Source organism: Zerene cesonia, chromosome Z (genome assembly GCF_012273895.1).
Source record: "Zerene cesonia ecotype Mississippi chromosome Z, Zerene_cesonia_1.1, whole genome shotgun sequence".
In the NCBI taxonomy this organism is placed as follows: domain Eukaryota; kingdom Metazoa; phylum Arthropoda; class Insecta; order Lepidoptera; family Pieridae; genus Zerene; species Zerene cesonia.
The window spans coordinates 11797679-11814306 of record NC_052122.1 but is presented as its reverse complement, the minus strand read 5'-3'; the positions used below and the strand labels follow the sequence as shown (position 1 = coordinate 11814306).

Sequence of the window (16628 nt, the reverse complement as noted above, 5' to 3'; positions counted from 1 at the left end):
ACAATAAATATAAGACACAAACCAACGTAAGGCAGAGAGGAAAATCGTGTCAGATAAACCGTTGTAGACTTGAATAAACGAAAACTTCCTTATACATAGTCTTCCCTTGTTAGACCTTCAAATTTAAACTTCATCAAAAAGTCGTTCGTTAGAAATACTCGTACATAAAAAATTAAGTAGAGAGAGCAATAAAGTCAAAAGTCACAACTGGATAACCCTAACAGTTAACGTAAGTGCAGTCACTTGTTATTTGAAGTGAAAGTGACTTCCGCATTTGCACAACGCTCGATGTAATGATATGCTCACCGCAAGGGGTATAGCACATTTGCTCCAAATCATATAACCAATATTCGTAACATCGACTTCGGTCTATTGGGTTCTAGATCATTCTAGACTTCAGTGAGTACTATTGAGCTATGCTTTGCATGCAGAATTGGTTATGGATTATGTTTTATGAGCTTTGTTCAAACAGATATAATTGGTGATTGTGAAATGGGTCAGCTTTTTTTATCTGTCTCTAGATATGTCAATCTTCCTTCATCAGAATATGAGAAGGATGAAATTGTTTGTCTATGCTGATACATGTTATTAACATATCCGGTCCGCAGCTACCCCATACAGTTGGCCATTGTAGCTTTACCTTTTATAATATTAGGTCAATATATAAGGACTACTTTAAAAGAACAAAATTATAAAATCGGTACCTTTTGACAACTCGCTAAAATTTTAGGAGTAGGGATAATTCATATTACAAAGCTATAAAGTTTACTTGTTTGATCTCAGGAAATACTGGTTCAAATCGAAACGATCTTTTAGATCTTTTAGTAGTCTTTGGATAGCCTGTTCATCGTGGCGGACTTATGTATAGCCTATGTAAATCAATAAAAGCAAAGCAGCAATGGCAAATGTTGCAAAAATGTTTATTTTGAGACTAACCTTACCTTATTTTCATGATACTTGTCAGTGCTAGTTTATGTAGCGGAAAAGCGCATGAGCTGTAGTCACTTGACTTGCGTTTGCCCGTGGTTTTCCGCGAGCAGCTAGTTATACAAATATCCCACAGCGGCCATCGAGGCCCGCGGCATCCAGCCGCTGCTGGACATGCTGCGCCGGCTCGGCGGCTGGCCCGTGCTCGACGGGGACAACTGGGACGAGCGCTCCTTCTCGTGGGAGGACTCCGTGTACAAGTTCCGGCACGCCGGCTACTCGGTGGACTACTTCCTCGACTTCTCTATCAGCGTGGACGTTAAGAACTCCACCAACCGCATTATCGATGTGAGTGTGAACCCGTGGCCCGACCGGGGCGTCGACATAGCGTGAGTGATTCCAGTGTGGGACCGTGATGGCCTAACGAGCTCTGTCTTTTTCTTACACTGGAAATACTTCTGTCTCTTTTGTCTTAAGATGTCATAATAAACCCTGATTTTTTTTTTTTGAGATATTAAGTGAAATATTAAGCTTGACTGATCTAGAATGCTTTATTAAGTTGCTATAATATTACTTCTGTTAAAAAAGACCATACACATTCAGGATAAATATTGCTTTCTGTTGGTGAAATAAGTAAAGCAGTGAATTCTAAATATACGAATTTAATGTTGTATATATTATCATAAGTTTATATTGTCTTTGAACAGTTTCACCGCATCGAAGTAAAACGGATTAAAATAATGTTCTATTGTGTTTTTGATGAATGACTTTAAAATATTACAATAATCAATCATTTATAAAAAAATACTAAAAACATAGGTAACACTTATACAAAATTATTATTTTTTTAAGTCCTACCTATTTTCTTATAACGAATTAATGTTTCATTAATTTTTACAATAGCAGATAAGGAAATTTTTAAAACGTTTCTATTTTATGAAATTTCACTTAGAAATAACAAGATACAATCTGCTAATTAAAGTTTTTAAATGCATCATATGAAGTCTCACTCTATTTGGAAATTTGCTTAATTGTGTATTCCATTTTTCAATACACAAGATAGATTTACTTTGTATAATTAAACACGAAAAATATACTGAAAATTGAAAAGAAAACAAAGTTATTTAGAATAAATAAGGCGTTCGGCTGAGCGTCCTTCGCAAACTTAAATGAAATTCGGCATCCGCAGGGAACCCAGTAATAATGTGTTAGCTGCTACCTTTTCGTATTTGTTTCGACTCCATAGATTATTGTGCGACGTGACTAGCTGTGTGAATATCTTTATTTCAAAATCAAACAAATATTCGAAGTTATCGGAAAGTTTTTAGTATTAACGAGAAAATAAATTATATGTCATTAGTTAGAAAATTAAACATTTACTAAGGTAACTTTGACGGAGTTAAATTAGAAATTATAATGTTGGTAATAAGTTGCATTCGTTTTGAAATAATAATACTTTCACGAATATATATAGTAGTGTGTTCTATGATATAACGAATATTATGTATTTACATGCGTGATTTAAACTATGATAGGGAAGTAACGGTGGACGATGGTTACTTAAGTAGAAAATACCAGTATAAGAGATTATTATAACGTTCGCTGGAAATTACGATGCAATACCGTTACATTTTATATAACGCGGAGAGATTTTATTACAAAATAGATAAATATCAATGACCACAAATATTCGAAATTATTTGTTAAGGAAAAAAGCCTCGCTATATTCGTGTAATAAATAATTGGATTTGATATATTTTAGTAATCAAAACCGTCTCTAGGGAAGTCCTGTATTAATAACCAGAACTTGATTGGACTAGCCTCACTCCTTGCGGAGACGGTCTACATCATAGTAGCTATCTACATGCTAAACATTACATCGAATCGGTTGAGTAGATTGGGCTGTGCGTTGATAAATCAGTGAATAAGCCTTTGTTTTTTATATATTAAGTTTAAAGAACTCTAAATAAGGTCGGGAGGTCTTTCCTTTTTTACCTATGTCCATTGCTTCTTTCCTATCTTCAAGTTTCCCTTACCCGTCAATATCGGAGGAGAACGTGTTCGCGTATTCGCTGGTGGTTCGCGATCACCACACCCATGAACATTCGCAGAGGCACGATCCCTGGTACCCAGATTGAATCATGAGCCTCATCATGATGCACCAGCTCAGTTTCCAAATGCTCATCTTCCAGCTGGACCAAGCGTCCCTCGGGCTGAGTCGCGAGTACCTGAACCGTGGCTTCAAGGACAAGCTGGTGCAGGCGTACTACGAGTACATGGTGGACATCGCGGCACTGCTCGGCGCGGACCGCGCGCGCGCCGAGGTCGAGCTCAAGGACTCGCTGCAGTTCGAGATCAAACTCGCCAATGTGAGTTGCTAGAATAGGTCCGCCTTTACAGCTTAAATGATGAGAAAATTAAAAAAAAATAGAAAAAAATGATCTTTGGGGGTCTTGTGCCTTAGTGACATGAAACCGAAAGAGTGGAACAAATTTAGTCACAGAGGCAGGATCGGGTGGCCGTGAGGCTGGACGTTGTAACGGTTTGGCAAAAAGACACGGGTTCGAATCCCGCCTCGTGATCAATTGTTTTCTATTCATTGAATTTTTCTCATTTATAAAACATTATATTGCTATAAAACTAACATTTAAACTTACAGGGTTTAAACGGATTTAAAATGTGATGTATTTTCTATTTATTAAGTATTAAATAAACGAGGACTCGCCGCAGTTCTGGGACATTACCAGCAAGCGAAGCCGTTGGCAGTGATATATAGGCTATCAACTATATTATCAACAAGTGGTACAGCCGGTTTTTCTTAATGTTATTTTAGTAAGAAAAGCAGGTTTGTTCAGCGTTGGCGTGTTTCAGCTGAAGAATTAGTAATTTTACAAAATAAGATAATGATTATTGATAGAAAATAGAATGTGTCGGCAATTCGTTGAAGATTCGTCTTGTACGTTGGAAAATATTCATTAAATAACAAAAAACGTATTACAAAACAATTTTTGGAGTATTTTGGTTTTATACACCCCAACTCTACATCTAAACATTAACACCTATTAATTCTTATGTTTAACGATAAATACAAAATCATGAAATGGTTACTAGTATATACTAGATCTGTTAAAGGAAAACGGCTATTAACAGGGAAAATAGTGAAAAGATTTCCTTATTAACAAAACCAAAGAGCTGAACGTACGACCCAAACAAAGACACTACACAAAAAAAATCTCAAAATAACAGAGTCTCAAGGACGCGGTCTTGCGTTTAATAATATCCATCGCATCGGCCGAAGCTAGAACAAATGGTGAATAGAAAATATTTTATTTTGAAAACAATAAAACGCCTAATCCGGTCGCGTCACGAGCGAACGTTTAATGAGGCCACAAACAAGTTAATTTATGACTCTTGACTTTTATTTTTTAAATAGCTTTTGTATGTAGTTACGTTACGTAAGGTGCGTCTGTGCGTGGTGGATTCTTCGTCGAAATAGTTCGCATTGCAAATAATAAAAATCATTAAAAAAATTAAAACATGATTTTTTAAAAGCTGGAAAAATACTTTTGATATAAATAGTATATTATCTGTTTTAAAATAAAGAAGTCATAACACTGTCTGATAAAAAGCATATAAAGTAATCATTTCACTGGATATTTTCTTGAATTTAACTGGTTCGCCGAGAATGGATTTAGTGAAAAATATGCACTGTATTAAAGGATTTTTTGTCGAAAAATACCTTTTTATAGTAGAATAAATATCCGAAAATCTGAAAGATATCTGACAACCAAAATACTCATCGCTTTATAATTTAAATGATATAGAAATTGGAAGTAAAAACGTTGGTATTTTTAACAAAAATGGCAGCACATCGAAGATTTTCATTCATAAGCCACTACACACATTAGCAAGCTATTATTATAAGTTCGAGAACATTCGATTTCATTGCGATCTTTTGCTTGTATATGACAAGTGACTAAATAAATTTCAATAATTTCACATTCAGTCTCCAAGCCCCAATATATTTCAGCTTAGAGTCATCATCTTTCATTCCATCAGCTCTTGTCGGTTTTACCAATTTTTTAACCGACTTCCATAAAGATGTGTCCCTGGATATTTCTGTGGTTGTTTTCTTAATAATTCGAAATGTCAATACTCCAGATCTCTCTGCCGTTGGAGAAGCGCCGTAACGCCACCAGCCTCTACAACCCCATGACCATCGCTGAGCTTCAACAAAAGTTCCCCAAGTAAATAATATATTTATTGAAATCTAAGTAGGTTCTAGTATAGTTCCAAAGCTGTTACAAAATCCTATCCTACTAATATTATAAATGCGAAAGTTTGTAAGGATGTGTGTGTGTGTGTTTGTTGCTCTTTCACACAAAAACTACTGAACCGATTGCAATGAAACTTTGTACGTAGATAGCTGGACAACTGGAATAACATATAGGCAACTTTTAATCCCGATATTCCTACGGGATACGGATTTACGCGGGTGCAACCGCGGGGCGCAGCTAGTAATAATATATATTAAACGTTTATAAAACATTTAAAAGGGCGATATGCATTATTAGTCTTTATAAATACAGTGTGTTGTTAAAAGTTCATCTCGAGAATTGCTGGAACAATTCTGTAGATATTTTAAAAAAAAATTGTGAAGGCACAAGGAAGTTTCTCATGGAGAGAAGAAACCTACCACGTGTAAAGCCTCGGGCGATCGCTAGTGCTTTTATTAAATCTAAAAGCATCATTTATAAAAAGTATAAATTTGTCCACATCCCCTAATTTTCTTTCTTTATCGCTATTTACTTTAGATTAGTCGCCTTAATAGGACATTTTTTTGGTATTTTTTTTTATTTAAATAAACAAACTATCTCCAGGATCCCCTGGCTGACGTACGTGAACCGTCTCCTGGCTCCTCACATCCAGGTCGGTCTGGAGGAGATTGCCATCGTCAATGTGCCCAAATACTTCTCTGACCTTGAGGTAAGGACGCATATAGTATAATTTTCAAATCTTCAACAACATTAATTTTCTAATAATATGTACCTATAATATATTTCTATGCAGTTTTTTTGGGGTTATTTTCATAGAAATATATAACAAATTAAATTATTCAATTTTCTTGTATACGTAGTTGAGACTCGTTTTAGAATCGTTCCATAAATAAATTCAACAAAAAATTCAAATAAATTCTATTATACTTTTTTTACACAATATTTTAAAGAATACAATAAAAGCACTGTCAAGTGTAAGCGATTTATCATTGATTCCCGACCTCATGCGACTTCATTGTCTCATACATTTACTCTTATATAGAGCATACGTAAGAGAATTATTGAATCCTAGCGATCCTTATCAGCATAATAAGATAAACTCATGAAATTGTCATCATCATAAGTGTACGAAGGTTAAATGAAATCTGTTCATATAAAGTGTAAATCGCTCAAACGAGTCGGTTACACCCAAACGTACAGGTGAAGCAAATAAAAGCTAAAAGCACCCCCACCCGGCAGGTGCTGCTCGAGAAAACACCGAAGCGCGTGCAAGCGAACTACGTGATGTGGCGCGTGGCCGGCGCGTCCGTGTCCTACCTCACGGAGCAGCTGCGGCGCCGCCAGCTCGCCTACGTCACCGCGCTCTCCGGCAAGACCGAGCGCGAGAGCCGCTGGAAGGAGTGCGCCGACACCACCAGCGCCAGGTATACCAACACACACCTACGTATATACGAACATACACCTACATAAATGCGAACATACACCTACATATATACGAACATACACCTACATATATGCGAACATACACCTACATATATACTAACATATACCTACATATATACTAACATACACCTACATATATGCTAAAATACCAACACACACCTATATACGGACACACACAAGAATATTTACGTACGTACACAAGTACACACATACATGTATATGTATGTTCGCATAGTAATCCTTATGATTTTATGTGGACGCAATGTCGTAGATAAATTTTTGACACAATTTTTGAGGTGAATTATGTATATTAATATTCATTTCCCTTCTCTGCAATGGATTAATTGAATGTTTGATTAAATTTTCAATATATAAGCAGAAATAAAACTGTGTAAAGCTATAAAACGTTAAATGCAATAAGACGAGCATACAGCATCAATTTTATTTTATAATGTTTATATTATTTTACAGTATGTCAATCGCTGTGGGAGCTCTTTACATCCGAAAGTACTTCAACGAAAATTCTAAAGCCAAAGCTTTGGAGATGGTAGATGACATAAGGTAAGGAATTCCTATAATTTTTTAATTAAAAATAAATTAGCAAATTAGATTCTAATAAATGGTTAGGTTAGGTTGTCCTAAAATTAATATTCAGCTTCATAAATATTCAAGAACTGATAGAATCTTTACATATCCATTGATTTTTTTGTTTTTTTGTAGTATTCCAAAGATAAAGTAAAAAATTCAATTGGTTTTTTACAAATTATCTGTTAAATTTCAAATGATTTTCTATTTTAAAATTCCTTTTTTTACATCAAGTTAAACTGTTACGCCGCGACTGTTTGTGTAGCCTTTAATATCTTAATCCGCTGATTAGAACATCTATCTCGCTGGCTGCATTTAACTAGCCTTTACAATCCACCGCTGGCCAATACGAATGTACAAACGGACTACAGACACACAATCTGACACTTTCACTCCGCCGTCTGACAGGCAGCAGTTCAGCAAGACGCTGTCGGAAGTGGAGTGGATGGACAGCATGACGCGGCAGGCCGCGCTCGACAAGGCGCAGGCGATGGCCGCGCACATCGCTTACCCCAACGAGCTGCTCGACAACCAGAAGCTCACCGAATTCTACTCGGGGGTGAGTCGCACGCGCACGCGTACTCCCACACGCACACGTTCACGCACACGCACTCCCACGTACACGCACTCACACGTACACGCACTTGCACTCACGTACGCACATGCAAAGACACGAGGACACACGTATAAACACACACACTGTTAAAAATGAAGATTGAACTAACAACGCAAATAAAAAGTCTGTTTTCTCAAAGAAAATATAAACTGAAACAGAGACTCTGGATCTCATATTTAATTGTCAAAAAGAATTGGCCTTTTTCCCTTTGAAAGAATTTTAGTCACACTAAGAGACCCTGAAAAACCATCTCTAACCCGTCGCGACGTTCTCAGCTGGAGATGTCGACCGACAAGCTGATGGAGTCGGTGCTGAACCTCACGCTGTTTGGCACCGAGTACCTGTTCAGCAAGCTGCGCGAGCCGGTCAACAAGACGGACTGGGTCACGCACGGCAGGCCGGCGATCGTCAACGCGTTCTACTCGTCCATCGAGAACAGCATCCGTAAGTGCTTAGTGGGTGGGGACGTGCTGAGCGGTGGTTGTATGGTTGATCCATTTGTGGGATTTCTTTATTTCTCTATATATTGAATGTTAGTGTGCGAATAAATGCAGATGTTTTACATTTTTATTAGTATTTACATTCCAATTATATCTCAATTTCTAATATTTTGGAGCTTGTAAAAACTTTAATTTTCCCAAACGCCACAAAAATTACACTAATTGGTAACTAAATAATTTGGAATTTAATTACAACTGTATTATGTCGATTCAAAAGTGCTTATAAGAAGTCTAATCGTTAAATAAATGTTAGAGTTAAAGAATAATCCCAATTACCTATTTATTACATGTTAAAAATTATGCAGAATTCCCCGCGGGCATCCTGCAAGGGACGTTCTTCTCGGCCAAGCGTCCCGCCTACATGAACTACGGCGCTATCGGTTTCGTCATTGGACACGAGATCACGCACGGGTTCGATGACCAGGTAAGGTTGAGGAAATAATTATAGGGCGGAAACGGCTGGCAAAGATTTGATTTAAGTCGGACATGTCTTCGTCTGGATAGGAAACTGTTAAATAATTTCAGAAGTCGATGAAGGTATTTAAGTTTACTTTACGGAGTTCGTTGCTATATTTGAAGTTTGATTTATAAAGAAATATTTATTTTATAATTAATATGAAAATAAAGTATTTAATTATTTTCACGAATTCGACACGTCCATGACCAAAAGTTTTCTCGTGTGACATCTATCCACATGAGCTAACCGTCTATAGCAGTAAGAATAGATACGATGATGATGAATCTGACGAAGACTTACGATCACCGCAGGGTCGTCAATTCGACAAGAACGGCAACCTGGTGGACTGGTGGCAGGAGATGACGAAGCAGAAGTACCTGGAGAAGGCCAAGTGCATCATCGACCAGTACTCCAACTACACTGTTAAAGAAGTGGGCATGAAGGTATGTTATACCCAATTTTAGTCTGGAAGTTTGTCAGACTGGATGGATGGAGGATCGGTTGGGTGGATGATAAGTTAGATCAATGGAAAACCGTACAAAGAAGTATAATTGTAGTTTTGTTTTTCTGCAATCATCCTGCTAATAGAGTCTTAAAGTGTTCATTCACTTTTCAATATTTTTTTAACTGCTGCTTTATTTACTGCCTCATAGAAGTCTTATTTGATGAAATTTCTTGAGTTTAAAAGTCTGTTATTTTTTCACGATCAGGGGAGGTTTTAAAGAAATTCCAGTATAGCAATAGACAGAGCAGGATCTCTCCTATCTCCTAACTTTTTTTATTCTTACATTGTGTATATGTATATATGCTCCCATGTATACGAAATATGCCACATGATCTGGATGACTCGTGTGCGAGTGTACTGAGGGACAAACGAACTCGACAGCTGAACGGGGTGAACACGCAAGGCGAGAACATCGCGGACAACGGCGGCATCAAGGAGGCGTACTACGCGTACGCGGCCTGGACGCGCCGCCACGGGGACGAGCCGCGCCTGCCCGGCCTCGAGAAGTACTCGCCCAGACAGGTGGGTCGCGGGGGGACACTGCGGGGTATGGGGGGTTTGGGGGATTAGCAGCATGGAATTTTTTGTCCTAGAGAGATAGGGGGTTAAAATTTTTGATAGTGGGATGCAGGGTAAATGGTCGGGCATTGTCATGGGATGACGAAGAACGCGGGTTTGAATCCCGCCTTATGTAATTTTTTAGATTAAAACGATACAGAGGGGGTTGTGTATAGAATTATCTATTTTGTCAGAGCAAGAATAAAAACTCAAATTGGAAAAAATCTGAGTAATAAACGCTAAGGTTAAGAATTAAGTGAAGTCTGGGAGATTCTGTGATTGATACGCGGCACGACTGTGCTGTATGTCTAACTTTTTAGAAATATAAATAGAATCGATTTTATTAAAAAAAATACTACTTATCTTTTCTTTCAAATTGGATCAAACTGCACATAACGCACAAATTTCATTGTAATCGGTTGAGTAATTTAGACGTCCATCGCGGACATTATAATACAATTGATACATATTAAGATATTTGGTTTGTGTGCGTGTACGTATACGTGCACGTGTACATGTACGTGTGCGTGTGCGTGTGCGTGTGTGTAAGGGGCGAAGTGTAACGCGTTGCGTGCGCGCAGATGTTCTGGCTGAGCGCGGCGAACACGTGGTGCTCGGTGTACCGCAACGAGGCGATCAAGATGCGCATCACGACCGGCTTCCACGCGCCGGGCCGCTTCCGCGTGCGCGGCCCACTCTCCAACATGGACGAGTTCGCCGCCGACTTCGCCTGCCCCCCGCACGCGCCCATGAACCCCCCCGCCAAGTGCAAGGTGTGGTAGGTGCCTCACCCTCGGCCACCCTGGGCCACCCTAGGGGAGAGGGGGGGGGGACATGTGCCATCCCGCTTGCTGCCGTGTGCTGGGAGAGGCGCACACACTCAACAAGGGGGGGGACATTGGTACATACTCTTTGGGAGTCAGTAAGCTATTTTATACACGCTGAACTTGGCAAACGACGACCACACCCCGTACACTAGACCAGATGAGTGTAAAGTACTCAGCAGGTGCCACCAGGTACTGCACACACTTACAAGTTGTGGTGTTTACACCTTGTGCGCTTCATAAAAGTGCAGGGTGGAATAACCACACATTGAATAACACCCCGAGGTGTAGGTACACTTACATGTTTGTGAAGCTTCCCCCCTCCACTCCCCTTTAGTACATCTGTTTACAGCACACACTGCAGTGGATATGTCTTATTTATATGATGTGGATTTTTGTTAATGACATTTTTTTATTAATTCCTGTAGAAGATGCATCAAATGTTTGCGCCAATACGATATTTCTCAAATTTAATGTTATTCTTTTAAAAATGCGTTGATGTTGTTTTTGAATGACAAGTGCGTCAATTAAGCTACTTATATCCCTTTTAGTTGATTTGTCCCTTCACACCTCGACGGTTACGGATCTGAAATTTGTACTCAGGATTTATATAATATTGTATTTTTATAAATTATTTACAAAACTCTAATGTTTATTTTTGATACGTTAAGTTTATTTTTTATTTAAATGTTAATTTAAGCGGTTGCCCGTAGCGACGACAATACATGTTCTTGACTCGTGATTATCCAGCGCTTAGGTTTAGGTCTGAACTCTGTTTAATATATAATCAACTGTTAGTATCTGTCATGTTAAACGCCGTTTAATCTAGTACCATTGGTTAATTAAACCAGCACTCGAATGATCATATTTTTCATCGAAAATATAAAGTCCCGATCTAGACCTAGGTTCTCTATAACTAAACTAATCATCGACGCGTAAAGAACATGTATGGAAATGAATTTATCCACCTTGTATTATATTGACAATTGATTTCATGTTTAGATTCGTCCGATACATTCTATTCAATTAATATTGGTTCAATAAATAAAAAAAGAATGTGATGTCTTTTACCTTTATATTCTGTACTATTAAATTTAGTTATTATTATAACTAAATCCGTTATAATATAATTGTAGACTCGAATGTAAGCAGGGAACGGTTGCAGTGCGCACCAGGCGCGCGAGGCGCGGCTCGCATTCATGTATTGATGTTGTTTTAGCACTTTTGTCTTACGATTGTATTTAGCTCGGTGAGATTTTAGACTGACGATGGAAATTCGACGGGTATAGTTATGTTAACACTTGTTATTGCAAGTACAAATGAGTTCTTTCCCACTGTGGAATTATTAATTTGGTAATTATTTTGGGGTTTTCACGCGGTTTCATAGATTGTTTTACACGCCGCGCGCTGTTTTTCTTTTATATACGTGATATGTGTTGTGTGAAGTTACTTTCGAAAGCTTCGCCAGTGTTTTCACTTTACTATTTAGCGTCTCTTTCACACGTTGTAACGTATTCCACGGAAGAACAGGACACCTTTCTCGTTGTTTCTCCCAGCAGTCGAATTTTGATGTTACTTAAGCTTAGGGTTAATGTGTATTGTAGTAAGGTATAATATTGTATGTCCATATATTTACCGCGTAGAGCAAACTCGGCAAGAACTCCCGCTATCGGTAAATATATGAATTCAATTAGATAGGCTAGTAGCTAGATATTTATTACGTTAGGCCGCTAAGAACGCTGTTCTAAGTTGTGACTCAAAACGCTTCACTTTCTCGCAATTTACAATTTCTACTCAATATACACTGTTCGAAGAATTTAAAGTTTCTGTGTATTTAAATATTCGTATCAAAATATTCGACAACCTTTAAAACAATAGATAATAAATATGAAAATAATAATATTGCAAATAACGTTATGCCACATTTATACAGTAGTATTTAACATTTGTATTCAGTATAAATATAAAGAAACCCGAATATTGGGTTAATACAAGATGAATATATAAATACACATTTTCAGAATAGCCTTATTGTCGGTTCACTGAGTTGCAAGCCTCACAACTATTATCATCACAACACTGTTTGTTTGTGTATATTTAAGGATATATTTAGAAGTTTCACATGTTCAATTGTCGTTACTTAACTGCGTTGAACAACAAAGGGCAAAGTATTATAAGAAGGGATGTATTTATGAAATATACAAAATTAATTTGACGAATAGTCCATCCTGCCCCAAGTATTTTAAAGTTAAGTCCAAGGCCCCAAACATGTAAGTGTACTCCCGATTTCACTCAGATTATGGAGATCATTCAGATACGTCCTGACACATTCTCAACCAAAAGATCGACAAATATCTCCACACTATTTTGTGCAGATACATTCAAAATAAAAAAATAAGTCTGGGCTATATTCGTGAGTACACTCTACGTACGGAAATTGTTCATTTTATGGGTAAATACTGTGTTACCGACACTCGCTAAACAATACTTCTATCCTTTATATGAACTTAAATAGCTCGATTTGATCTCTATTGCAGTTTGTCATTATACAAAACGTTTAGCGGGTCGGTAGTTTCGGTGCCGCGGCATTGCCTCACAAGCTAATAACAGTGATATGTTCTAGAATAAGCAGATAGCTTTAGTGAGCACTTTGTTGTGAAACATGGATACACCGAATACAGAATAAATTTATAATTTTGTGTTTTACTTCTCTTCCTTGCTATATGTGTATTATTTAACTTTACATATATCTCATCCATACATTTCAAGACTGGAATTTGTTTTTGAAAGTAAGGTAGACCTTTAAATTATGACACCATGACTAAAGTAGGTATAACATTCATTATCCTTCGTCAGTCATAAAATTACACATGAGAACTATAATAAAGGATATAACAAATATCGGGAGCAATGATAAATAAAAAACGCACATGAATTTACAGTAAATTTATTGTTCCGAAAATATCATTCGTACACTACACGCTCGTTGCTTCATCCCATGCACACTCGTTGCATTATCGTACATCGTAATAAGCGAAGCACATTGTAGGAGCTACATAAGAATATTGAAAGTAGTGCAGATGTTGATTGTGGTCCATCTATATGGAGCTCGGGTAAGGAACAATTAAAGTAGCTAGTATGTGAGCTGCGTTCAAACGAAACAATACGAGAGACAATCATTATGGATAAATACTCGCAGATATATTAACAATTAATCATTATGAAAAACATCTGAAATAATTAACTAACACTGTACGAATTAATCAAAATCTGCCCTTAATCAAAATACAGGATCAAAAAAACACATTTAACTCGTCGTATCGTCGCATCGTTGAGTAGTAAATAGACAATTTATATTTCAAATGAATTCTCTCGTCTAATCGTTAACACATCTAATCATACAAACTCGATTGGGTAATTATACCAAATTATCAATTACATTTTGGTTTCAGAGTATTCCATTAGCATTCCATATTTTTTGTGATTATATTTAATAAAATAGTGTTTTTAAACACGTAACGATAATATTTGTTAATATAAATAAAATATCATGTTTACAATATCCAATATATTATAGTATAATTGGTTGTCATTAAAACAGTTTAAAAATTGATTAAAGATCAAAAATATTTATGTTTTAAATAATTTTATTAAGTGGAAAAATTTATAAAACTATATTTGGTCTTTGTTGAAAATATATTGGCAGTAGGTATTATGCGAAGCTAGGTTTAAGGTAAAATGCAGCGCAGCTAAAACCAATATTTAATGGAACAAGATCCAAACTCGCCAACAATTGGACCAATACGCTTCGGGCATCACCAACTACATCGGCTACCGACTTTGGTAATTTTAAAAACACTAAACACCTAATTTACAACACATATATTCGTATAAAACAATATTATATACAATTTTAATAATCTAAGGTTAATCAATGACTAAATGTAGCTAAATTGAAAATAAATTATCATGAGTACGGCAGAGTATCAGCGAGCGACGGGGGACCACCATAGTCAACATTCAAACATCCCTCACAATTTACGGGGCACGTTTTCAATAAAACCACGCACCACAAGGAAACCGAACGAACTTTCCTGGCCTCACTCACTGGAATAGCATAAAACTGGGATATTTTAATATTATATCAATATAAGTACTTTTAATATATAAGAATAATTTTTCAAGGTATTTTAATAATCAGCCCATTCACTCTCCCCCCCCCCCTTCCCTTAGCCGCGTGCAGGGTTCGCAAAGCAAGACCGACGTTGAAAATCATTCGTTTTGTAGCATTCGAGTGAAACTGTCCAATCTCCGTAGTCAATACTCTACTATTGAACAACATCTACGTGTATCTATTCTATTGACAACATCGCGTACCATGATACTCGTGTTAAATACTGGATGCTGGCGAAACGATACCAACAATTTATTCCATATATCATCCATTATCTCACATTTATATGCAATTTAATATAGAAGTGTGATTGAGATTTGAAAGAAGTACATAAGTGATACGATGAAAATAGAGGCTCTACGTACATTCAGATAAAATTTTAAAAACTCACGAGAGCGGGCGAGCTCGTTGCTTCTTGGGGCGTAGCGATGGTATTATAATTACAGAAAATGCGTTTTATAATTTTGGTATGATATTAACAATCAAAACAAAAAATCAATTAATCCCATTTGATAACTGATAATAATAATATTTAGTTAAAATTTATTGTGTAATAAAAATTATTTTGAAATCCGCTATGTTAGCCATCAATACACCACAATGCGCACAGCTCACCCGCTCTCGCGCAATACACATATACCTAAAATATAGATCTGTTTAAAATACACATAGCTGTGTAACCCTTACTGATACGATTGGTATTATATACTTTACGTTACATACGCTTTTGATACACATCGATAATAATAATTGAGAAATCCCATTCACTATTGAGGCTACGGCGTGAAAGATTTAAATACGGTTAAAAGTGGAAGAGATTTACAAAGCTGATTATTCCTATGAGTTTTAAAATGGCGAACGTACGTTCATACGTACATCCTATGGTATGGCATTGCACCTTACATCGCTACTAACTCATCAAAACTCCATCGCTACGGGCGCTTCCGCCATTTATATAAATATACATATGTATATATGATGAGTAAAACGACAATGACATTACTTCTATAATACACATTTACATTCGAAATTGCAAAGTATAAATATCACAGAATCTCTCGCGGCGGCAAAAGACAGGAGTATTGCGTCGCGGTAGAGAATGCTACAGAGCTGTCCGCGTACTAGCAACTACATTAATTATTAATTTAATGACATATTGTACGCTGCATGCCTGTTGTAGATACCACACACATTACTCAAATCAAACAAACGTTAACTTCAATAACATCAATGAAAGAATCCTTCAATTATTCGTAAATAAATTCATATTTCGTAATAATAAATACTAAAAGACTTAAAACTATGTCCCTTTTATTTCATTGAAATCGGTTCAGTTAATTTAATTAAAACCAACAAACATGCATGCGTATAATATAAATAGAGAAGGCATCAATTAAACTAATCAAATACATTGTCCTCCCTATCTCCCTCTCATTTACTTAACATCTCATATGACATTCTCTATCTACGACATAAAGCTTAAGCTATGAAAATAAAATAGCGCCTAAGTTATATTCGATGAGACAATTAAACTAAAACCTAGCACACGTACGCTTCACACGCCTTAATACTGCAGAATAAATAAATAGCTTAGACAACTAAACGTAATACACTTGTAATATCGTGATAAAGTTCCTATTAGGTTCTCAAAGGACCGTAACAGGAGTCACGTTAAAAATAATGTGCGTATAGGAATAGTTCATTAAATCCCACCGCAAATGTTTTTCGAGAATTTTTCAAATGAATAGCAGCCACACAAATT

General features: G+C 36.7%; 1 protein-coding gene across 1 annotated transcript in view; it reads left to right on the top strand.

Annotated features, from left to right (window-relative positions):
- LOC119835765 (neprilysin-2) overlaps positions 1-13386 on the top strand; it is a 51133-nt gene extending 37747 nt beyond the window's left edge. The window contains exons 6-17 of the mRNA XM_038360751.1: positions 1064-1275; positions 3120-3296; positions 5089-5174; positions 5808-5913; positions 6444-6628; positions 7119-7208; positions 7641-7791; positions 8124-8292; positions 8654-8772; positions 9117-9248; positions 9692-9832; positions 10450-13386. Of these exons, the coding sequence (XP_038216679.1) occupies positions 1064-1275; positions 3120-3296; positions 5089-5174; positions 5808-5913; positions 6444-6628; positions 7119-7208; positions 7641-7791; positions 8124-8292; positions 8654-8772; positions 9117-9248; positions 9692-9832; positions 10450-10650 (1769 nt within the window). The 3' untranslated portion in view covers positions 10651-13386. The remainder of the gene's footprint in view (positions 1-1063; positions 1276-3119; positions 3297-5088; positions 5175-5807; positions 5914-6443; positions 6629-7118; positions 7209-7640; positions 7792-8123; positions 8293-8653; positions 8773-9116; positions 9249-9691; positions 9833-10449) is intronic.
- The last annotated feature ends 3242 nt before the right edge of the window (positions 13387-16628 follow it).